Source organism: Littorina saxatilis, linkage group LG10 (assembly GCF_037325665.1).
Source record: "Littorina saxatilis isolate snail1 linkage group LG10, US_GU_Lsax_2.0, whole genome shotgun sequence".
NCBI lineage: Eukaryota > Metazoa > Mollusca > Gastropoda > Littorinimorpha > Littorinidae > Littorina > Littorina saxatilis.
The window spans coordinates 7156850-7182020 of NC_090254.1; the positions used below are offsets into that span (position 1 = coordinate 7156850).

Here is a 25171-nt window from a genome sequence, read left to right on the forward strand (position 1 = left end):
GATCTTTATGAAATTTAACATGAGTGTTCCTGGGAATGATATCCCCGGACGTTTTATTTTTTATTTTTTCGATAAATGTCTTTGAGGACGTCATATCCGGCTTTTTGTAAAAAGTTGAGGCGGCACTGTCACACCCTCATTTTTCAATCAAATTGATTGAAATTTTGGCAAAGCAATCTTCGACGAAGGCCGGACTTTGGTATTGCATTTCAGCTTGGTGGGTTAAAAAATAATTAATGAATTTGGTCATTAAAAATCGGAAACTTGTCATTACATTTTTTTTAAACGATCCAAAAACATCTTATTCTTATATCAACATTTCATCTTATTCTTCGTCATTTTCTGATTCCAAAAACATATACATTATGTTATATTTGGATTACAAACAAGCTCTGAAAATTTAAAATATGAAAATTATGATTAAAATTAATTGTCCGAAATCGATTTAGAAACACTTTCATCTTATTCCTTGTCGGTCCCTGATTCCAAAAACATATAGATATGATATGTTTGGATTAAAAACAAACTCAGTACGCTAAAAAGAATAGACATACAGAAAAGCGTGTTATCCTACTCAGCGCGACCATTACCGCACTATTCTGGCTTGTCGATTTCACTGCCTTTGCCACGAGCGGTGGATTGACGAAACTACGAGTATGCGGCCTTGGTGAAATAATGCAGTGCGTTCAGTTTCATTCTGTGAGTTCGACAGCTTGACTAAATGTTGTTATTTCGCCTTACGCGACTTGTTCTCTCTCTTCTATTCCCAATGGTTGATTTGAGCACTTCAATAAAGTGTTTATGTGTGTGTTTGTGTGCGTGCGTGCGTGCTTGTGTGTGTGTGTGTGTGTATGTATGTGTGTGTGTCTGTATGTTCGTCTGTTTGTGTCTGTATATATATATATATGTGCGTGTTGATCAGAACGTACAGTTCCTGTGTGTTGTGGCATTGTCATTGTATGTCAAGCGTGCGTTGCTGTTGTTTTTCTATTTTAATGAAAACACACACACACACACACACACACACACACACACACACACACACACAGAGATAGAGGCAGAGAGAGAGAGAGAGGTATAGTCAAAATTAGACCAGGCAAAGTTTCATATTTCAAATAATTTATTCACCAATAAGTTATTCTACGCTAGTGACTACATTACACTTAATATCCACAGTGTGTGGCCTTTCAAGACACCATCACAGTCATTCGTCGAGAACATGTATAACCATGCGCTGGCAACGAACATGCATTATCATGCTCTTGCTCACAAACACAGGCGAACAAATAAATTACAGATAGTCACTGAACCAGCACAAACAGAATCTCATGTACATCAGAACACTGTTCACGTTCAGTGCGACCCAACCAACTTGGGCGCAATAAGTTAAAGTGAACGTATAACGTTTTTTAAATTATACATTGTATTAGTCACTTCGCGTGTCCTTTCAACTCGACTCAGGTATTATACATTTAAGACACAGGCACACAATATTACCCAGCATTTCTTCACGACCAGGGCAAAACAAAGAGAGTTGGAGGAGAGTCACTGCATCAGTCACACTGGTGTGCAACCAGGTTTGCTCATTCTTCGTCTTATTTACTCTCACTTGAGGGGCAATAAAATTTGAGTTTTTTGTCATCTGTGCATAAACACAAGTTTTGATGCATAACCTTGACGTTTGATTGAAAGATCACAATACGCTTTGAATCTGAACATGGAAACGAGAGAAACGAAGAGATGTAACTCGAAAAGAAAACATGAAATCTCGGAAAATCTCGTTGGCCAGCGAGAAAAGCTGCCTTGCCAGCCCTACTAGAACTCTTCACTGTCGGAGGATGACAAATAAATGAATGACATTATTTTCACAAAATCGTCATGGAATCAATCGAATGCTGAAAGTATCATAAAAGCTATCTGAATAGCAGCTATTTCAACAGAATGACGTAACGTTTCTCGCGAACTTCGCGTCAGAGTGAGCGCACTGTAATGTGCCAGTAAGAGAATCTCTAGTAGTCACAGTTGTGAGCAAGACTTGACCCTCAATTGAGACACGTGGTGAGGTTAATCAGACAAAAACCTACCAGCAGCCACAAGGGTCACGTGACAACAAGACATTATGGGAACCAAGAAAGTATCGGACGGGACGAGATATCGCGCAATAAAGGTCGCCTATCGACGCTGCGAGCTGCATAAATTATGATGATCAGTTCAAATAATGTTGACTCTGAGCTGAAGATGTTGCCAACGATCGTTTCATAAAAGTGCGAGGATGTGGTGGTAGATCGATCGTTGGAAAAAAAGTGTAAAAAACAAAAGAATCAAAATAAATAGGAATCGTTGACAGCCAGTGCCATCTAAAGTTGGTCCATTAAGAATGAAGTAAATACAGTGAAGGGTGAAATAAATGTAATGGTACAACAAGTGGGATTTTAGGATCTGAGAGAACAATTAAATAATGATAATGCATATATTGCTTAGAAACTCCAGAAATAAGTTATCTTAAACAATTTTGAAGTCTAGCGTACTGATGATGAATAGTCAGAGCACACAACCACACTAAACAAACCCAACCATGACTCAACTGGCAGATAGCTGATGCATACAATATAAATTATAATAAATTACTGAAATCACACCACATTCACAAAATGAAATTTGAAAAATGAAACCTTTGCATTTAGCTTTTTACAATCGGAAGCAGTTTCACTCTTGGGGACAATTTAACCCAGGATATTATTCTTCCCTACCTTCAACTCTGACAAGTAGCCACAATGTTTCATGTAGCTGAATATTGAATCGGCTTTGAAATACTTTGCAAAGAAAGGATGAACCAAAGATGATGAACATTTGTGCAAATATTTTGCTAGTTTTGATATGTTTCAAATGAAGTGGCAATAATAACACTGCAGAATGACGAGAATATAAAATAGGACAACTTCGTGACATCTAACCTCATTGGCAGCGGCTTCATTCACACTGAAACTGTCGCAAGTTTCTTTGCACACAAAGTCCTCTTTACCAGCGAGTGGGGTTTGGACAATATTATGAAAAACGTGAGGCAAGTTATCAGCACAAAATTCAAGAGATTCAAGAAACGATATCTTGATAATTGCATGAGAGGAGTGGAATACAGCCAAGTACACCAGACAGGGGAGGTCACCGCTGAGAGAAACATCCTCCGTCGTGTCTTACGCCTTGCAGACGCTGCCATCCGGGGGGGGGGGGGGGGGTGCGGGGGGAGTGCACGTGATGTTTACTTCACGTCAGTGTCTGTCTCAGTGTGTGACGTCACCACTCCGCTAGGACCAGCCAAGGGGGGATATTTCCACAACAACAGGAACCAAAAAAGTCGTTCAACGTTTGTCATTTCTTCTTTGCACCCGGAAAAGTCTCGTGTCTAGATTACTTCCTGTTCTGGTTCCGCACGTCCACCGCGCTGACTCTGTTGACGTATGTGACGTCACCGCTGATCCGTCTCGGTCAGTCTAGCCAAGACCATGACAGTTTTGGGTAACCAAGGCGCACCAGTCTCGTGACAGAGGAATCGGTCAGGTAGCCAAGACCATGACAGTTTATTGGTAACCAAGACGCACCAGTCTGGGTCAGTCTAGCTAAGACCATAACAGTTTTTGGTAACCAAGACGCACCAGTCTCGGCGAGCACGGCTCTGTGGTCACGTGCTCCATCCACGTAGAAGGAGATACCGCATCTCAGACATCCGCTCAACTCAGCAACAGCCGATGTGTGTGTGAGTGTTCAAGACAGAACTCTGGTATCGTAGCAACCAGGCTGGGACCTCACATGGGGGCAGCGTTGGAGGATGTGGACCAGGTCTGGAGCAGCTCCTTCAGCAAGACGTCCATGTCGGTGGCGGAGTTGTTGTCGATGTGGCGACAGAAGAGGTGCTCCACCATCTTGGCGCTGATGCCGTAGAGAGAGGGCAGACACATGAGGAGGCGCGAGTAGTGCATGATGTCACCCTGTCGCGTGCGCTGCACGTGCTCCTGAAGCGACTGCTGGATTTGAGAGTTGAAGCTGTCCACCTTGCTTGGCTCGCTCAGTCCCACGTAACCTGCAACACAGAGAGGGAACGGATGGTTAAGCGCTGGTCACAAACCACATTTGCTTAGGATAAAATACTTTTGGAAGTTAAACTCAAACTTGCTTTTTTTTTTAAATTGTTGAGGCTCGACAAGGGGATTTTTTCCAAGCATAATGTTAAAACTGAAACTTAGTATCTTATGTTTCCACTGAAAACATAAACTGTGCAACAGTAATTTATTAAATCTGTTTTATTTAGAGAGTTCTATAGTCTACCCCCCAAACACTTTCTCTAAAAGTGACACAATATATAAAACCCACATTTATTTCTGGTATTTTCTTGCCTTGAACATTGAGCGGGGAGATCAGCTTTCTTTACTAGCCAAACGCTGAGACAACAAACACAAACAGAACGCATCACACTCAACACACACACACTCCAAAGATAACCAAAAAAGCGAAAGAGGAAACGCTCCGAAGGCGAAGGATGTGGTATGCGAGGTCAGAAGGGATTTGTCTTAAAATAACAAGAAAGAACGAAAAAACAGGAAAGGGACAAAACAGGGAGCAAAACGAGAAATAGCCAACGCAAAAAATGGCGGCCGTCAACTTCCGGCTTAGAACAACAGCTTCCGTATTTGTCCCATCTCGGCGCGCCCAAAACCAAGCAGTAATTTCAAGGTCTATACGAGGTTGGCCGAAACTGACGCGGGACGGAAACAAAGGGCAATATTTTGGCCGAGACTGTGGCCGGAGCGTGGACACACACTGCGAGGTGCGAGGCCGGCCTCAAATGGCCTCGAATGGCCTTCATGTTCAAGGGAGAGAAGACAAAGTGGGAAAGGGAGACAAATAGGAACAGTAATCCAGGCAGGCAGAAACAAGCCAAGGATCAAAGTCCTCAAGGCCTCAAAGCTTCACAGTGGCCTTGGAGGGCCAAGTGGAAAACTTCCCTTTGTGTGTGTGTGTGTGGGGGGAGTTGAGTGTTGTGTGTGTGTGTAAGAGAGAGAGAGAGAGAGAGAGAGAGAGAGAGAGAGAGAGAGAGAGAGAGAGAGAGAGAGAGAGGGAGAGAGAGAGGGAGAGAGTACATTATGAGTATTTTTTATAAGTTTATGTAATTTCTAATTCCAAGTTGTAATCACCCAAGTCAGTCCCCAAAGAACTTCAAACTTAGTTGAAGTCGGTGAAGCGCACGCCTACTCTTGCAACAAGTAGGAGGATATAGGTGTGCAAGACGTTCACACAAACATCCTGTTGTCCGTTTACCTAATCGAAACCGGTCACTGGCCGCTGACCCCTATTCCGGGTTAATCGCCTTAACAAACTGTCAAACATACACCGGACAAAGTGCGACACCGCCTCGACCTCTCTCTCTCTGAGGACCTCGAACCCGCGTTAGCTAGTTCCTTGAGAGCTTTAAACCCGCGAAACCTCTTGTCTTACTCTTTACATTATCTGCGGACATCGAACTCTATACTTCCACTTCCAGGCTTTCGTGAACATCGCGCTCTCAACTGCAAGAGTCGACGCTGCGGAAAGAAATTCGTGTTTGCTGCTGAAAATGACTATAGAGCTACACAACTGCATGACTTCTACTTTGTTTCACGGTTTATAACATTGGCAGAAACTGAGAGAAGTTTTGCTGGAGAGAAGTTTTGCTGGAGACAAGACTACGGTGTCACTGAAGGAAGGGAATAGGGAAGGATTGAGGGTTAAAAGCTGTAACCTTTACCTGAGAGAGAGAGAGAGAGAGAGAGAGAGAGAGAGAGAGAGAGAGAGAGAGAGAGAGAGAGAGAGAGAGAAAAGAAAGAGTGGGAGGCCGAGGGAGAGGCAGGGAGAGAGAGAGAAAAGCGGGCATGCAGAATGCCATGGTGGCGCAGTCCCCGTACGGTCGGTCAGTCAACCCTTGCCCCGACCCCGAGTTTCCCGCGAGCTGGTGAAGGACACTTTGTTCATAGCTTTCTGGTCCCTACTGCCAGTCACTGACACTGTACACAGGTCGTCGACCTCTCGCTCTCTCTCTCTTGTCCCGCCTCCCCTTGTCATCTCGCCTCTCTACTGTACAGTACGCTATGCAAGTTCAATGCACTCATTCCGTCTCTCTAGCCCCCCCCCCCCCCCTCTCTCCCATTTAATGTACAACATAGTGTACAAGTTCAATGCACTCTTATCTCACCCCCCCCCCCCCCACCCCATCACCCCCTTGTCTGTCAGTAGTAGAGTCAGTGTACAAATGGACTATGCTCTGGCTGGTGCGAGCAGTCAAGCTGCTAGTACAGTAGTATAGCACTAGCTGCGCGGGTGCTGAACCCAGTTGTTTACCAATCATCGTATGCTGACCGGTGTACATACATAAACATGTATACAAATATGCTAATGAGCATCTCCAGAGCTTTGTTGTGATGAATCGAGCGAGTCGGCGGCGCTCGTGCAAAAAATGTCAGTAACCTCGGGAAGCCGGGAAATTAAAAGGGGGTGGGGGTGGGGAGAGAGAGAGAGAGAGAGAGAGAGAGAGAGAGAGAGAGAGAGAGAGAGAGAGAGAGAATGAGATGTTTTTCAGCGGTAGAAAAGTCACCACTGAGAGGAAGGGGCGATGTGTGTGTGTGTGTGGAGGGGGGCTAGATTCCAGCAGTGTATGGCGATTAGAGACATCCGTTTCCGCTCATTACTGCGACTGCCTGCAGTTGACAGTCACGTGCTCAATGGCGGAATCACCATATCACTGTCATGCCTAGCGAGCAGGTGCCGGCCTTGACCTCATTATCTGACTTTTTCATCTTTCCTATCATTTTCACTCAGAAAGACATTTTTTAATCCTTTTCTAGAAACAATCCCCCAAAAAACACAACAGGTTCTTATTCGTGGTTTTTGATTTTGCCAAAATAATATTTTTCCTCTTTTCACACACATAATGTGCAAGCAAACGAGCGTGCGCGGCCATACTTAGGGCAGCTACTGATCAAAAACTTCATGCTGGTCCATACTTATGTGACCCGGGGGAACGTTAGCGACAGCAGAGAAAGCGCAGCGTGGAGGTCTTTGACCGGCAGTGACACACAGCTACGGGTGAAACAAGGTGACCGAATAATGAACTGGACTTTGTGCCGACACACTTCTCTCGCGTGGAGTAGAGACTGATTTAATGTATTATCATACCCTCGACCTCTTTAATTAAAGTTTAAAAACCTGTTTAACGATTTCTGTCCATGGATGAATGTGGTGGGTTTTTTTGACAGTTGTTTTGTTTTTGTGTTACTCCATCCTCTCTTCTTTATTGAGTGAAGGAGGGGGGTGGGGGTTGTTTTCTGTTGCAACAATAAATGTCCTCTACAGCGAATGAAGAATTACCAGACAGTAAAACACTCGAGTCAGTTCTAAACACTCGAGTCAGTTCTGGCCTATGCGTCATTCTGTGGACCGCAAGCACTGACTGAATAAAAACTCTTGGTGCGAAAACAACAAAAAACGACCATAATTCACCTGTCCTTGAATCTCAGCACAGCGAAGCCAAGTGCGTTTGGCTAGAGCGAGAAATGTCGACTTGATCTGAGTCTAGCTTATAGATAGTGCTGCAGCGAGCTTTTCTGGCCCTTCCATCGCTATCACGCCATTATCTACACACGATCGATAAGACTTTTGCAACGGAACTTACTTTTGTCGAGAAGCCCGCATATTTCGGGTGTCTGTCCGACAATGTAATCTAACAAGTTTGGCTAAATTTGTCTTAAAAATAATGTAGTTACTAACTTTGTTTTTCGCCGGCTGCACTTTTCAGTTCACCCCCTTGTCTATCCCCGTATCTTTGGTTATATTTCTGTGTATCACATTGTTTTCAACGATATGAAGGTGTGCCTTTCCTTTGAAATGTGTAACGTTCCTCTCAACGATTTTAAAAGCTTGACGAAACTGACTGTGAGCTCTCTCTCTCTCTCTCTCTCTCTCTCTCTCTCTCTCTCTCTACCTCTCTCTCTCTCTGACAGACTTTCCTCTCTCTCAGAGGTCTTGGCAGGTGACGACCGGCGATTTCTTTGTCCTCGACAGCCCCCTGTTTCCACCTCTCACTCAAGGGGCCATGCTACCCTGACCACCACGTGTCCGAGTCACGGAAACTGGCCTCCCATCTGTTTCCTTCGGGTGGGGCCAAGAAACAAGGCGGCTGTTCGCTCTGCTGATAATACCCCCCACCCCACCCCCCTCTCCCCAGCACCCACCACTCCCTCTGACCGCCAGCACCTTGACCACAGCCCAGCCCCAACGAACCTTTGACCTTTCGCCCTCTCGCCGAGGTCAGTCTAGCTGAACACTTGTGTATCATCCCCTAAAGTACTGGCGGTCGAGTTCGGTCCGGGATCGCCCTGTCGGCCAGGCTTGAAGGACAAGCCTCTCGCAATGGGGAGGGAGGGGGGCAAGATGAGAGGAACCAAGACAGATCTACAGAGAGAGAGAGAGAGAGAGAGAGAGAGACAGACAGACAGAGAGACAGACAGACAGACAGAGAGACAGAGAGAAGGAACGGTGGGTTGGCAGGCAGGCCAGGCGATAGTTAATTGCTGACCCTCCCATTGACCCCTTGCAACAAGTCATGACTCTGGTGCCCCCGTCTGGCCGCACGCACTCTCCGACCAAAGAACCGCGTCACAAGGACATGACCGGGGCGAAAAGTTTAAGTGTTACCGGAAATTGCGGACACTGCCAGAAAGAGAAAAAGAAAGAAAGAGAGAGAGAGAGAGGGAGGGGGATAAAACATCAAGAGCTAAGCTCAGTTTGGTTCTCCAACTTGCCAAGGCCTAAGAAAAAACCATAACCTGTCAAAAAACGCTTATCTGGAAATTAGAACAATCCCATACATTCTCACCGAGTCAAGCTCGCGACTTATACAAAAAATGTAAGAGTTCTTGGTCAAAAAACAAGCCAAGAGTACGTACGCACAGGGCGGAACGAATGAACAGAAAGGGGAACGGCAAGGCTAAGTATGGCAGGCGCTCCGCAGCACACACACAGTTCGATAACACGACCTTCAGGAACGTGGCCCACATAGCTGGCGATCGACCGGCGAAGGCCAACGCAAGAGCCCAGCAAGCAGACAAAGCGGGAGGCACACACACAGCTCAAGGCTCGGGCCACTATGTCAGTAGCACTGCCGGCCTATCTCCCCCCCCCCCCCCCCCTCCCCGCTTCCCCATACAGGCAAACGAAAACACCACAGGGAGGAGCAGAAAAAAGAAGGGTGACCCTGAGCGAACTAAAAAGAGGGAGGGCGTCTTTTACAGCTTCGGAGCTGCTAAAATCTGGGACGAAAAAAGATAGACCCAGGGGCCACCACAAAAAAAGGAAAACGGAAATGTTTTCCCCATGTGTTTGCTGAGTTTACTGAGGGGGCGGTGGGCGTCAGAATATTCAAGAGAGAGAGAGAGAGAGAGAGAGAGAGAGAGAGAGAGAGAGAGAGAGAGAGAGAGAGAGAGAGAGAGAGAGAGAGATTCAGCCACTCACACTTTCTGAGTCACAGAACATGTTACAAAACAACAGACAAACGAGCCCAGACATCACAAAAAGAGGCAATAACGAACACATACAACTATCCTCAAAGTAAAGGTCTACTTACTGGAATTGAAGAGGACGAGCATACGGAGGTAGTAGTATTCGTCAGACTCCACACCCATGTTCTGACACTTGCGGATAAAGGTTTGCACTCCTTCCACAGACTTCATGGTGGGTTCGTCGGGAGAGGGGCCACCTTCACACTCTGAAGCCTCGGGCTCCGTTCGGAGGGGCGTAACGGCGAACTGGAAGTTGCTCTCGGCCATGAACAGCAGCAGGAGTCGACTCCACGAGTTAAGGATGAGCGTGAGGCGGTCGTTGTGGTTCAGCTCCTCCCGGAACACCTGGATGGAGTTAGCGAATTGCACCACCTTCAGCAGCCAGTCCGACACTCGGGCAGACACTGGGTACATGTTCTTCTTGGCCAGGGTGACCCGGGTGGATCCGCACATGTGGCGGGTGGGGAGGCCAGAGTCTGAACACGGGGAGTCGCAGCTTCTGTCACTAGAGGTGGAGGGGGAATAAGAGGAGGAGGAGGGCTGGGGGACTTTGCCCACCTGGAGAAGGTTGCGGAGGAGGGAGAACTCGCTGGTCTGGCCGTGGTGGTTGTCCTCGGCGGGGGACGGGGGGAAGGTGTGGTGGAAGGAGGCTGGCGATGAGGACCCCGAGGAGGTGGAGGAGGGGCGTTTGAAGGACAGGTCCATGGGTTCTGTCTGAACGTCCTCCGGCGGCGGCGACAGCACTGTGGAGGATCCGCGACTCAGCAGGGAGGGCGAGTGAGAGGCCTCCAGCTCCACAAAGGGGGACTTCCTCTTGCCCAGCAGCGGACTGGGCTGACGAGTGGCCTCGCTGTGACCGGACAGAAAGTGGGAGTAAGCTTCAGGCACCTCACCTCGCAACACCGACTTGAGCGTCGTCCCCTGGCTCATGCTTGACTCGTTGGTCATCGACTTGGACGGGTATTCCGGGGTGGGGGTGCGTGACGGGGTGTGGGGGGACCTGAGGGAGGGACTAGCGTCAAAGGAGTAGCAAGAGTAGGCCTGTGGTGGGCTGGCGAACATGTGGGTCGACAGATTTGAGAAGTTGGTGGAAGGGTAGACCATGGCAGCGGGCTGGGCACCGAACAGTGGCTGGTTGCGGTACAGAACCTCCATCAAGTGAAGCTCCCTTCAGGGGGTCTGCACACACACACAAACACATTTTTTGTTATTATTTTAAGTAATTATTTAAATACAAAAAAGTTTTACTGTGATTAACGCAATGAAATGATTAAAGGAAAAATAATGTAAAAAAACAACAACTACAAAATGTAGAGAAAAATGTTTGAAAGTAGGGGGCCTACATATTTATATATTTCCTCCAATCAGTTCATTTTTTCTCAAAAAATCAAATGATTCATTTTTTATTGAACAAAATTCAGTAACAATAGTACAAAAAACCCAAATGTTATTTTATTTTAGTAACTAGAAATATAACATAAATGATAAGTATCACCATCAATAACCAGCAACAACAAACAACAAATAAAGCCCAACAATGAGTAAAGGTATTTACCTCAACAAACACAACGGAATGTAATAACAGTCGAAGTCGACCGAGTAATGTCCACAGAATTCCCAGTTAAGGGAGCACAAGAACTTTCTAGCACAACGTAATGATAATAATCAAATCCACACTCGACGAGTATAACTTCCAACGTTCGACAAAGTCTTGCGAGAGACGGTGAAAAACAACCAAGACCCGATGTGGGAGCAACAAGAGAGACACGTCCGTTCCTTTCGCAGTCTTCGCCGTGAATGGAAAAGCGACCACTGACCTAGGGGGTTTATTTTGCGTCAGCTAGCACGCGGCGCGGGCCAGAAATAGCACCGGTTCACATAGCCTTCGAAGCCCGCAGTAAAAGTGCAAAGACCCCAGTCGACTCCGCTTCGGCAATCTCCGGTTTTGGCGCTCGGCAAAGTTCGTCGCGCGGGGGCTATGATTGGCTGCGAGTCAGGCGAATGACCCCGCACGCGCGAGTGCAGTCTCGCTTACGTCAAGAGGCGAATCTAGCGACTGGTTGTTTTGACCGACCTAGTTTTAGGCCACACCCACCGGCCGCTCTGAGCCGGCCTGCCTCGCTCTACCACGGAGTAAGCTCGGGATTGAAAAGCGAGCACACACGGTAAACATTTCAGTACATTCCGTGACCTGATTTTTTTACGGGGTTAGTTTTTCGTACTGCTTGGGGTGAGAGAAGGACAAAGATATTCGGTGAAGTGTGACCTAGTTAGGAGGTCATAAGGCCATTCCACCCTCACCTCACTTGACCTGCTATCACTGCGCGCAAATAACTAGGTCATCTTTTGGGCTTATTGACACCTCACTCAAAAAACAAAAAAACATGTTGCGGCGAAAGTAGGTGAGATGTCAACAGTAGCGACATCCTTTTTTTTTTACCCTGGGAGAAAAGAGCGAGGGGTTAGAAAATTCATCAATCGACAACAGAAGAAAGAGCGAGGAACTGCTGGAGAGAGAAAGAAAGAGAGAGAGAGAGAGAGAGAGAGAGAGAGAGAGAGAGAGAGAGAGAGACAGAGAGAGACAGAGAGAGACAGAGAGACAGAGAGCGAGAGAGACAGAGAGACAGAGAGACAGAGACAGAGAGAGAGAGAGAGGGAGAGACAGAGACAGAGAGAGAGAGACAGAGAGAGAGACAGAGAGAGAGACAGAGAGAGAGAGATAGAGAGAGAGACAGAGAGAGAGAGAGATAGAGAGAGAGAGACACAGAGAGAGAGAGAGAGAGAGACAGAGACAGAGACAGAGAGACAGAGAGAGACAGAGACAGAGACAGAGAGAGAGGAGAGAGAGGGAGACAGAGAGACAGAGAGAGAGACAGAGAGAGAGAGACAGAGAGAGACTAATTACTTGAAATCAAAAACCTGATAGACTGCTAACGTTCCAAAATTTAAAGATTTAAATAAAAACAAGAATGGTAAGTCATTGGAACGTTTGTTTAATGACAAAACAAAACTTTTCAATAACCTACCATTATTGTTGTTTACAAACAAATCTAATTACTAGAACTGATGTACGGCACGAATACATCTCATTCAAAATCGATGTTAGTTTTCCATTGGTTATACAAACGAATTCAGCTTGTGTCAATCAACACACCGCATCTCCCGTTTCTGTAGTATTTTCCAGTTAATTCATCGGAGTTCGTATCTTCTGCGTCAGAGACAAACAATTGTACGTCATTCACAGGGAAGGTTATAAAACCAGCGGCATTGAACGGGTTAAGCGCGTTCAGCCAAGGCTACGAAAAACGTGACAAACACCCCTTAATTAATTAACATGACTGCGCAATGCACATTCTAGGAATAATCGTCACATTGTTTCCCCCATCTTAGCAGTTCAAAAACAATAAGCAATTTTACCAAAAGTACTCATTTTCTATGCGGATATCTCTCCGATTTTGTTGAGTGTGTGTGTGTGTGTGTGTGTGTGTGTGTGTGTCGGCAACGCATGCGCGAATAGCCAAATACTTTAAAAAAAAAAAGTTCAAAAACCATCACCCATCACTCTTGTTGTTGTGTGTGTTCTTTTTTGAAAGTTTCATGTACAATCTTTGCAGCGTTGATTTTGGTCTCAATACAACAACTTCTTTTTGTTCAGTTCTAAAGCTTCTAGTTCTACAGATCTGCTTTCTCATTTCTCCTACTTATCATTAAAAATATAACTTATCCTCAGTTTAGTGTTTATTAAAGTATTCCCTTTATTTATAATTTTCCCTTCCGTATATATGTTTATTTATTCATTGCTTTACTGACATACAACCGTTTTCAATTAATTCAAGCGAAATCGTCACAGTGGCGAAAATGGCTTAATTGATAGCGTCTGTAAATTCATGTCCTATATAAGCTCCCCCCCCCCCCCCCTCCATAAAATTCATGTCCTATATAAGCTCCTCCCTCCCCCTCCCCACGCTTTTCCGGACCCAATTCTCTCATGGACTTGTGGTCTAAATAAACAATAATACGGGGGTGGGGCGGGGGGGGTTTGTCTACTGTGAGACCTTTATTTTGATTTCTGTAAATGTACCTCCTTTACAAGTTCAACCCAATTACCTCCCCCCTCCCTTTTTAGGAAATGCTTTATGCAGATTGTTGGTGGTCTTTAAAGGGGGGTGCCCCGGTATATGACGTCAGCCATGCAGAGAGGGGGAAATGTATGTCCTTGTCGGCTGTTGACATTACTGTCACGTGAGTCAGACTCAGTCCGGAGTCCTTGGTGAATTCAAGGCGTGTCCTGTAACATGAAGTCCGACTTCGGCCACGCACACCATCATTTTCTCTGTATGTGTCCGTCTAACCTGACAGCATGTTCGAGTTGTACAGACGCCCATACGCTCGTGATAGGTCTAAATTTAGTCGGTACAGGATCGGCCGTTGCCGGGTTCCCATTACTGTTTAAGCAACGTATGAAGAGCAACCTTTTTTTTACCAACAGAAAAAAAAAGGCAATACATGTCTCCTGATTTAGCTCCGTGTGAGCTTCGTCGTCACATTGAATGATTCTTAAAATGTTCACTCTTCTGTCAGTAAGGGACGCCATCACTGTAAAGGGGTTTTTATCGTATTTAGAGTGTGTACACAAAAAATGTTTTAAAGTCAACAAGAACAACATTTGCAGATTTGATGATTATAATAATTTGGGCGTACATATAGTTTTTGTTTGACGAAAACGACTGAAATTACACAAATCTCCCCCCAAAAACAGTTGTCCATGGTATCACATCATGTTCGGTCACATATTTCCACGAGCCGGTATTAATTTATTAACTAGTACTCATCACTTCCCTTTCATATTACACCGTCCTTGGCACGACAAACATCAAACGATCCAAAACAAATCCGATCTATTCATTACAGAAATCCTATTTCACAGCTTATATAAAAATACGCATACGAAATATGCAAGCGACCGCGATTTCACAAGAACACAAGAACTTCCGAGAAAAATGTGGGATAGGCCCTTTTGCCGTCATGATAACTTCGGCCAGGACAACGCCAGAAAGCCTTGTGTGCATGTGTTTCGGTTTCCAGGGAAGTTTGGCTAATCTGCGTCATTGCCATCTATGGAGGCTCAGACACAGAGCAGCTATACCCAGCCGTTTCTTGCCGGTCACTGCACTCCGACCGAGAAAAGACGATCCGGAATTAACCGGTCACCGACTAAAAAAAAAGAAGATCTGTTTTTTAACACAACTAAGCCAGATCAGTCGTCTGAATTGAACTTTATTTAACCAGGATACAGATTTTAGGCTCGACCCACGAACTTACTATCTGTACAGCCTAGATTTAAAAAAAATAATGAGAGAGAGAGGGGGGGGGAGAGAGAGAGAGAAAGAAAGAGACAGAGAGAGAGAGAGAGAGAGAGAGAGAGAGAGAGAGAGAGAGAGAGAGAGAGAGAGAGAGAGAGAGAGAGAGAGAGAGAGAGAACTATTCAGATATTGTCCGGTTTTCCACGTAAGCCGAGCGCGATCTATTCACACCAGAGAATGCAAAGCGCACTGACACACTCAATGTCAAAAAGCAGTGCGGCGTGCACCAATACTAGATACTTGTCCCGGTCACAAGGAAGCCACTGGGCTGCCCGAAACTTTCAAGGACAGATTCGGTTAAAAAGACACTTGCCATTACACCAACAAATGTCAAGTTCTCAGGATGTCTGGGTTAAATTGACACTTTCGCATTTCTTCAAAACATGTCTAAATCTCTCTGAAATATCGGTTAAAATTACACTTCCGCATTTAACCATAACATGTCTAAATCTCTCTTAAAGTTAAAAGGACATATCGGTTAAAATGACATTTTCGCATTCAACCATAACATGTCTAAATCTCTCTTAAATATCGGTTAAAATGACACTTTCGCATTTAACCATAACATGTCTAAATCTCTCTTAAAGTTAAAAGGACATATCGGTTAAAATGACATTTTCGCATTCAACCATAACATGTCTAAATCTCTCTTAAATATCGGTTAAAATGACGCTTTCGCATTTAATCATAACAATGTCTAAATCTCTCTTAAAGTTAAAAGGACATATCCGCGGTTAAAAAGACACTTTCGCATTTAATAATAACATGTCTAAATCCGTCTTCAAAGGGCATGTCGGTTACAAAGAAAATTGTCGCTGTTACACAAACTACCTATCTAAACCTCTGCATATTCTTAGTCAAGTGACATCCGCACGTACGTTCGAACTCGATACTCCCATACAGTGACTGAGCAATTTTGATGAGGCCGGTGTCGAACTTTCCAGACAAAATGTGGTAAGGGTTAGGCGCCCTCTCGGTCTCTGTGTGGCAGATGAGTCACACCATAACGGCCCAGCCTAGACTAGACCTCCAATCTCTATCTTAGTTCCGTGCGTTGAAAATAAGAATAATCTGGTAAAAAAAGGTTTTCGAATGTTTTTTTTTTATGATGCTCAACCCTCCCCTCCCCCATATGAGAATATGCGGGAGAAAAAACTACAAGGGAAAATTAAATCGGGAAACAAACAAGTTTATGTTATGTAATTGTTCGACACATTTCAATTCATGGCCGGAGTTCACAGAAATCAGATTTTCCCCTTCATTAAATATTCTAAACATAAAGTCCGACTGAGAAAATCAGCACTCTGGATGAGTGATTCAAACAGGTAATACATTAAACAAACCAAAAACAAATAAAACAGAAATAGAACAGACGTAGCTCGTCCATCCCCACCACCTAAAGGAAGGATGGGTAGGGGGGAAACAAACGAAATTGTTTCAATCCTGAGGGTGTCAGAACCTGAATTCACCCCATAACAAATGGTGACATTTTCAATTGTAATATTAATACATATTCATCAAAAAGCTTCCTTCTGACAATTAAAATCTCAGTCCACAAACCAAAAAGAAAGAAATCACCAGACACGTTTTCACGAGACTTGAGCTTTCACTTGGCATTCTTATCATTTTTCCCACTTTACCATCCCGCGGCTGTGTGAGTAACTAGGGCACTAGCTCAGTAGGGCTAGCGAACATTCAGCACAAAGAAACGGCCAACGTAAGAGGCAGCAACATCCAATAACACAACCAATACTCACCATGCCTGTGCCGACTTCATAGCCGGCTTCGGTGATCGTAGAATTGAAGACAAAAATTCGATTCCTTGAGAAAATAACTGGTGGATAAATATACACCGTCCCGGCCAGTCCCTGTATGCTTATGAATCGTTGCTAGCCCCGTACTGAACTGTAAAGTGCAGTGGTATGTGTGCCCGCCCCAGCCTGCCAGCAAAATCGAACAGACTACTGCGCGAAGGAGAGACTGTATGCAAAGTACGTCGGACCAGTCTGTCACTCACTCGGCAAACACGCGAAATTCTGTCCTTGAACTGGCAAGCCAAGGACTTGTTAGAGCCTCGCTTCGCAACTTCTGCCGCTGTTTACGGCAAGGCAAAGGGATGGAGTCGAATGAAACCTGGTGAAATGACGAGAAGAACTAATATCAAAGCAATCTGCTCTCAATAACAGACCCACATTGACAATTTTTAGTCAAAATTTCCCGTTTTTTTGTGTAGCTTCCAAAACTGGGTCAGACTGAACTGGTACGGCCAGAGGGCGGAGCTTAGGTGACGTCACGACCTTGAGATCGTCAAACAAAGACACGTGTGAATTGACCTACATCGGTAAGGAAAAACACCAGTTTTGTCACGTTTTCGATAAATTACGCAGAAAACGGTCTTCTTTTTGTTTTAATTCGGTACAAAGGATGACTTTTCTAACTACATCAGTTTAGACATACTAAGTCTTCTTTTTACCTACTTGGTGAGGGAGAAAATATATGACGTGGGCAAAAGTTCAAATTGTATTTCCATATTCTGTACTTGGAGACCTAAGTGCACGCAGCCAAAAAGTCAGAATGAAAAACACGGCGAAAAAAACAAGTCGGGCGAAAGTGGGCCAACGACCTCAGTCAGATCCGCCTCTCACGCAGGCGCAGAAAATACATTTGGTCACGGAACAAGGGACGAAACTGCTATCAGGCTTCGCAGCGCGCGCCAGACGATCGATGTTGCGTGTGTGTGTGAAAATAGGTTATGCTTTCCTCTGCTCGCTGACGGTACCCCTGCGGCATCGCGGATCCAACGCGTTCGGCGAACAGTGACGTAAATGGTACATAACCTTGCTGCGTCTATTTCCGAAACGGCGAAGTTGGCTTTTATGTGCTCCCTAGTTCATGGGGGAGTTGAGAATATGGGGCAGCCTCAGTGCGCGCGGGGTTCGTTGGTGGCTCACTGGATAGAGCCGAACGCTCTGGTATGACGGACTGTTTTAGAACAGTATGAGGATCGGCTGGTCTGATTCGAGTCACAAGTATTTATTTGTACGATTTTGCGTGCTTACGCAGCAGCTGAAAAATAAACTGCGTTTTTTATTTTTATTTTTTTTAATTTATTTTTTTATAGCTATTTCTCATATATTTCTGCACAAGCCATTTGCTGAGCGTAGATATTTTGCCTTACAGTTGCCTCTCGCTTATTTCAGTCAGTGAACATTATGATCTGAACGAAAGAGAGAGAGTGAGAGAGAGAGAGAAAGGGGAGGGTGGGGGGGGTGGCGAGAAACAGCCGACAGACAGGCAGAGAGAGAGAGAGATTGATTGATTGATTGATTGATTGATTAAACTTTATTACAGAAGGATGGAGATTTTAGGCGTTGCCTAGTCTTACAATCTGTCCTTGCTAACTAACATGAATACAAAACAGAACATGAAAACATTATAAGAGCAAAAAAGGTTGACAGCAAAAATAATCGTACATATGATAATAAATGGGATTTTAAGGCAAAGAAAAAGTTATAGTATTTGATACTATTAAATACAATAACAGCAATAGATATATAGAGAGAGACTGAGAGAGAGAGAGAGAGAGAGAGAGAGAGAGAGAGAGAGAGAGAGACAGGAGGGGGCGAGAGAAACAGGCAGAGACAGAGAGAGGGGGGAGGGAGAGCGCGAGAGAAACAGGTGAGGGGAGAGAGAGGGAGAGATAAAAAGAGAGAGGGAGTGAAGAGAGAGAGAGAGAGAGAGAGAGAGAGAGAGAGAGAGAGAGAGAGAGAGAGAGAGAGAGAGAGAGAGAGAGAGAGAGAGAGAGGTGGTTTGCTGTATTCTGTGTGGTTTGCTGTATTCATTGTTTACTTCTGTCTTTCTTTCCTGAAATAGTGTACACACTTTTTATTCGGTTTTGTAAATTTGATACAAATCACTAATCAGTCAATAGTGCCTGTCAAAGGGAGGTAACTTTGCTTTATCACGTTAATGGCGGAGTCGAACCACGTCGCAAGTTATCTCCCTTTATTCTACAAGTTTCTCTCTACACTTTTGACTTACGTTCTGCACTGTACAAAACACTCGTTGTCTCTCTGAGGTCTGTATGTCTTTTGCGCGTGCGCCGCGTGCGGGCGGTTCTGACTATTTATGAGGATTGGCTGGTCTGACTCGAGTCACAAGTATTTATTTGCACGATTTTGTGTGCTTTACTTGTGACAAGTCGCGTTAGGCGAAAATACAACATTTAGTCAAGCGGCTGTCGAACTCACAGAATGAAACTGAACGCAATGCAATTTTTCAGCAAGACCGTATACTCGTAGCATCGTCAGTCCACCGCTCATGCTCATGGCAAAGGCAGTGAAATTGACAAGAAGAGCGGTTTAGTAGTTGCGCTGAGAAGGATAGCACGCTTTTCTGTACCTCTCTTCGTTTTAACTTTCTGAGCGTGTTTTTAATCCAACATATCATATCTATATGTTTTTGGAATCAGGAACCGACAAGGAATAAGATGAAAGTGTTTTTAAATTGATTTCGAAAATTTAATTTTGATAATAATTTTTATATTTTTAATTTTCAGAGCTTGTTTTTAATCCAAATATAACATATTTATATGTTTTTGGAATCAGAAAATGATGGAGAATAAGATAAACGTAAATTTGGATCGTTTTATAATTTTTTTTTTTTTACAATTTTCAGATTTTTAATGACCAAAGTCATTAATTAATTTTTAAGCCACCACGCTGAAATGCAATACCGAAGTCCGGGCTTCGTCGAAGACTACTTGACCAAAATTTCAACCAATTTGGTTGAAAAATGAGAGCGTGACAGTGCCGCCTCAACTTTCACGAAAAGCCGGATATGACGTCATCAAAGACATTTATCAAAAAAATGAAAACAAAGTTCGGGGATATCAATCCCAGAAACTCTCATGTAAAATTTCATAAAGATCGGTCCAGTAGTTTGGTCTGAATCGCTCTACACGCACGCACGCACACACACACACATACACACACACACACACACATACACCACGACCCTCGTTTCGATTCCCCCTCTATGTTAAAACACTTAGTCAAAACTTGACTAAATGTAAAAAGAACTGCGCCGTTTTTTCTCCAGTTTTAGGTCCGGGGATATCATACCCAGGAACTTTCATGTCAAATTTCATAAAGATCGGCCCAGTAGTTTAGTCTGAATCGCTCTACACACACAGAGACAGACACAGGCACATACACCACGACCCTCGTCTCGATTTCCCCCTCTACGTTAAAACATTTAGTCAAAACTTGACTAAATGTAAAAAAGCGACAGTGCTAGAACTTTTCAAATAACATTTTAATTTCTGTAGAAGGATCTCATGATCCACGAGGTCAAAAGCTTTTTTTAGGTCCAAGAAAACATCACCAGAAATGTCTAACCTATTAATGGATGAGTACCATGAATCAGTTAATCTGGCCAGGTATTACATGAATGTTGAGAGCGAAAACCAGACTGAAGTTGATGCAAGAGATTGTGGTCCTCCAAATAAGTAACCAGATGTTTCTGAACATGCCTTTCAAGAGGCTTAGATAATACAGATAACAAAGATATAGGTCTAAAATCATTTAAGTCTTGAGAACCTTTTTTCTTTGGCAAAGGTATGACTTTCGCTTTTTTAAATTCTTTTGGAAAAAAATTGTGTTGAATACATAAATTATAAACATAAGTCAGCGACTCTACTATATAAGGAGTAGACAATTTTAATAATGTATTACTTATTTCATCAAGTCCGGAAGATTTTTTATTTTCTAACCTTGCTATGTACTGGCCAACTTCATGGATGGCCATTATCGGAATAACAAACGCATCCGTGTTTCTTAATTTTTCATCACAGAACATCTGCAAGCGTTCACAACAGGAATGTGGTTCTGTACCTGGAGATTTTGAGTGAGAATCTACCAGTGATTCAGCAACGGACCAAAAATAATCGTGAAAGTCGTTGGCCGCCTTTATTTTCTGAGGAATACTACTATTTTTTGAGGAGTTGCCTTTTAAAAACGTGTTGAGGGCGCGCCAGACTTTTGAAACATCTTTGCTGTTACCCACAAGTTTATCAAAATATGATCGCTTCGCGTTTCTCACAAGATTCTTTACTCTGTTACGCGCTTTTTTATAATCTTCAAATAATTTGTTTGTCTTTAACTGGTCGCGATACGCCATTGCTTCGATGATATCAATGGTTAACCAGGGAGGAAGTTTAGGATGTCTTACTCGTTTCCGCCTCACAGGTGCATGTCGATTTACCACATCGATAAAGAGGGAATACCAGGCTTCAAGTGCCTCGTTAGGATCGGTATAATTAAGCACAGAAGCAGAGAGAGAGAGAGAGAGAGAGAGAGAGAGAGAGAGAGAGAGAGAGAGAGAGAGAGAGAGGGAGGAGGAGGGAGGGAGGGAGGGAGGGAGGGAGGGAGGGAGGGAGAGAGAGAGAGAGAGAGAGAGAGAGAGAGAGAGAGGGAGGGAGGGAGGGAGGGAGGGAGGGAGAGAGAGAGAGAGAGAAAGAGAGAGAGAGGAGGGAGGGAGGGAGGGAGGAGAGGAGAGAGAGAGAGAGAGAGAGAGAGAGAGAGAGAGAGAGAGAGAGAGAGAGAGAGAGAGAGAGAGAGAGATTGTGAGATTGGCTGTATTCATTGTTTGCTTCTGTATTTCTTTCCTGTGATATTGTCCAAACTTTTCATTCGGTTTTCTACATTTTATACAAATCACTTATCAGTCCATTGTGCCTGTCAAAGCGAGGTAACTTTGCTTTATCACGTACATGGCAGACTCGAACCATGTGACAAGTTATCTCCCTTTATTTTCACAAGTATCTCCACACTGTACTGTACACAAAACTCCTTGTCTCTCTGGGATCTGTATGTCTTTCTGTGCGTGTGCATGCAGGTGCTTTTTGCCTATTTTTGCTTGTGTGTATGTGTCATGGTGTGTATGTGTCATGGTGTGTATGTGTCATGGTGTGTATGTGTCATGGTGTGTATGTGTCATGGTGTGTATGTGTCACGGTGTGTATGTGTCACGGTGTGTATGAGTCATGGTGTGTATGTGTCATGGTGTGTATGTGTCATGGTGTGTATGTGTCATGGTGTGTATGTGTCATGGTGTGTATGTGTCATGGTGTGTATGTGTCATGGTGTGTATGTGTCATGGTGTGTATGTGTCATGGTGTGCATGTGTCATGGTGTGTATGTCATGGTGTGTGTATGTGTCACGGTGTGTATGTGTCATGGTGTGTATGTGTCATGGTGTGTATGTGTCATGGTGTGTATGTGTCATGGTGTGTATGTGTCATGGTGTGTATGTGTCATGGTGTGTATGTGTCATGGTGTGTATGTGTCATGGTGTGCATGTGTGTGTGTGCATGTTAAGAAGACTGTGGTCGTATGCCCGTCCATATAATTATAAAACTTAGAAACACAGAAACACACACTCTCTCACATACACACTATTACGCAAACACGCGCACACACTCGAGTCATTCATACTTATGCATTCACATATATGCCTATGCACACGTCAGGTCACTCAAAACGCCAACAGAACACAGTACGGGAAACTTGCACTAATTCTAATCTACGAACAGATCTGGATTGACGAAAGCTCGTGTTCACACCTGTCCTCCTGATAAGTGACTTTCTTTTTCAGAAATCTATACCAATAAACTGTTCACAAATGTAGCGCTTCTGACAACAAAGCTCTTTCCAATAATATGTATCTGGATTTTCCTGTATGTGTATACATGACAAATTTGTGATGGCATCAACCAGATTCTCGATAATCATTCCAAAATTGCCTCGAATATCTTGATACTACTATTTTGAAATCACCTTATCAGGTGACAAAACATAATGTGAAAATGTTTTTCTTTTCTTTTATCTTATTTTTAAGGTTATCTCCTGCTACTTATAAGCGGGTTTCAGAGTATACATTGTTGAATGACACTGATGTAGCTACCTACACGATTAGTTAGGCCAAAAAAAATAGGTCTGTTTACGGTAACCCGACCGACCCTATTTTTTTTGCGCGACCCTAGACTGTTTTTTGGCATTTGGGAAAAAAAAAAATCTTTTGTTTTTTTTGCAAAATAACGTAAAAATATGGTTTTTTGAAGAAAAAAAAAATCCCAACCTACCGACCCTATTTTTTTGGCCTATGTTACCGTAAACAGACCTTTTTTTTTGCCTTAGTTTGCTGCAAGGAGTGAGCGAATCAGTGAGTTTGCGAGAACGGTTGAATTCATTTATTTATTTAGTAGAACTCTTTTGGTTTACGTTTTTTTCACAAACATCATGTTCTCTTTTTTTTCTAAAGTTTTTTCTTTTTGTAGCCGTTACAATCATAAAACAAAATATATATTAAAGAAAATACAGTTGAAAATTTAGCATGAGATGCAAGGACAAGGTCTGCCATCAAAAAGCACTGCTGCGACAATCCACTCTATTGGGAAATCGACCACCATGTAAACACGATGGGGGCTCATCTGCCTGTTACCGATATGCCTCGTTAGACTTCATGCCGGCGCAGACTCACTGGCTCTACCTGACAAGACCTTGTCCGTACACCTTTTATTTTCCATTGTATGAGCTTGTTTATGTTATCCAAACATAACATATTTATATGTTTTTTGAATCAGAAAATGATGAAGAATAAAATCAGGCAAGTGTCCCTCATTCTAAACAAAATGTGTCTCTTTGAAACCACGTAAAGCTTACATTTATGGTTGTGGAAATGAGTTAGGTTTGAATCTATTACTTGTGTAGTTTTCAACGAGAAATATACACGTAACCGAACATTTGAACCGATTTGCTGTGGATCTGTCCTCACCCAAGCATATTCGCCCACTTTCTGGCATCCCATCCTACACGCCTCTTTGTCGATAAATGGACTGACAAGCCAAACTATTATGTTCATTGATGTGTCCTGCGTTGATATGTGAAATATCACCATTCAAAACGGTCTAGTATTGTGCAAATATTCAAAAAGAAATGAAGCAGTCAAAACTGCGTGGTAGCGCACCGCCGCAACGTCTGGATCTGAATAAAATTGCCTCCGCGCGTTGGAAACCACACAGCGGCATCAACTGACACACCCAAGCCAACAATCTCAGTCTTAGCGGTAAGGCGGCGCACGCTCGATATAGCCTTAAATATAGGCCTACGGGGTGCGCTTTGACGTGCAGATACCAGACTGATATCATTGAAAAGAAGAAAGTCTAAACAACGTATACAAGATTTAAAATAGAAAACCATGTTGTTGGTGAAAAGCAATGCCTAGCGATATTTGTTTCTCTCAGTTGTGCCAGTGTGTGTGCGCGCGCGCGCGTGTGTGTGTGTGTGTGTGTGTGTGTGACGGTGTGTGTGTGTGTGTCGTCTATGTCGGGTGTGTATGTGTTTGTGTCAGCGTGTGTGTGTGTGTGTGTGTGTGCGTGCGTGTGTGTGTGTGTGTGTGAATATATATATATATATATATATATATATATATATATATATATATATATATATATATATATATATATATATATATGTGTGTGTGTATGTGTGTGTGTGTTAGTGTGTGTGAGTATGTGTGTCTGTGTGTGTGTTTTGCTTATAGCGTGTTGGACTGCAACTTAATTATTTTCAAGTGTACCCCTTTCTGCCTTTCTGGGAAACGGGAATTCCCGATGACACTGAACGCGTCAGCGATGAACAGAACAGGAAGTACGTATCTATATTTAGAACCAACTCAACGATGAAAGTATGCGGCAAGACTGTGTTGTGATCAACGTAAAGGTAGGTTTTCACACCAGTTCATTGTATTTCCACACCGAATGACTGACAAACGTTTTGATTGAAGTTACACTGATTTGTGGAAGACAAATGGGAAATCAAGAAGTATGTGTAAACTCTCAGTCGGCGGTTCACGGTTGCCGGGAAAACACAACTCCATGGTGGAAGTCCCATAGATTGTTAGCCATGAGAGAGAGAGAGAGAGAGAGAGAGAGAGAGAGAGAGAGAGAGAGAGAGAGAGAGAGAGAGAGAGAGAGAGAGAGAGAGAAACTGAGAGAGAGAGAGAGACTGAGAGAGAGAGAGAACTCAGAACTTTATTACATAAGGATAAAGGTTTAGGCTTAGCCTAATCTTCCAACCTGTCCTTGGAACATACTACAGAGAATGATTGTAAACGAAAGCACTGAAGACTGCGCACATACACACACACACACACATCCACACACAC

The 25171-nt window shown here is 43.8% G+C and overlaps 2 protein-coding genes across 3 annotated transcripts in view; one reads left to right on the plus strand and one right to left on the minus strand.

The window, feature by feature from the left end:
- Positions 1-1102: 1102 nt before the first annotated feature.
- Positions 1103-16905, minus strand: LOC138978062 (photoreceptor-specific nuclear receptor-like). 2 transcript variants are annotated; one of them, XM_070350692.1, is made up of 3 exons: positions 16702-16905; positions 9647-10760; positions 1103-4075 (listed from the first exon to the last, which is right to left on the minus strand). In XM_070350692.1, the coding sequence occupies exons 2-3, from the start codon at positions 10734-10736 to the stop codon at positions 3801-3803; spliced, it is 1365 nt and encodes a 454-aa protein (XP_070206793.1). In that variant the 5' UTR covers positions 10737-10760; positions 16702-16905; the 3' UTR covers positions 1103-3800. The 2 variants fall into 2 exon arrangements, with proteins under 2 accessions (XP_070206793.1, XP_070206791.1); XM_070350690.1 differs by lacking the exon at positions 16702-16905 and adding an exon at positions 11137-12180.
- A 7758-nt stretch (positions 16906-24663) lies between these two features.
- The window catches only part of LOC138979146 (uncharacterized), a 54907-nt gene continuing 54399 nt past the window's right edge, over positions 24664-25171 (plus strand). The window contains exon 1 of the mRNA XM_070351955.1: positions 24664-24726. The gene's annotated coding sequence lies outside the window, so the exon portion shown is untranslated. The remainder of the gene's footprint in view (positions 24727-25171) is intronic.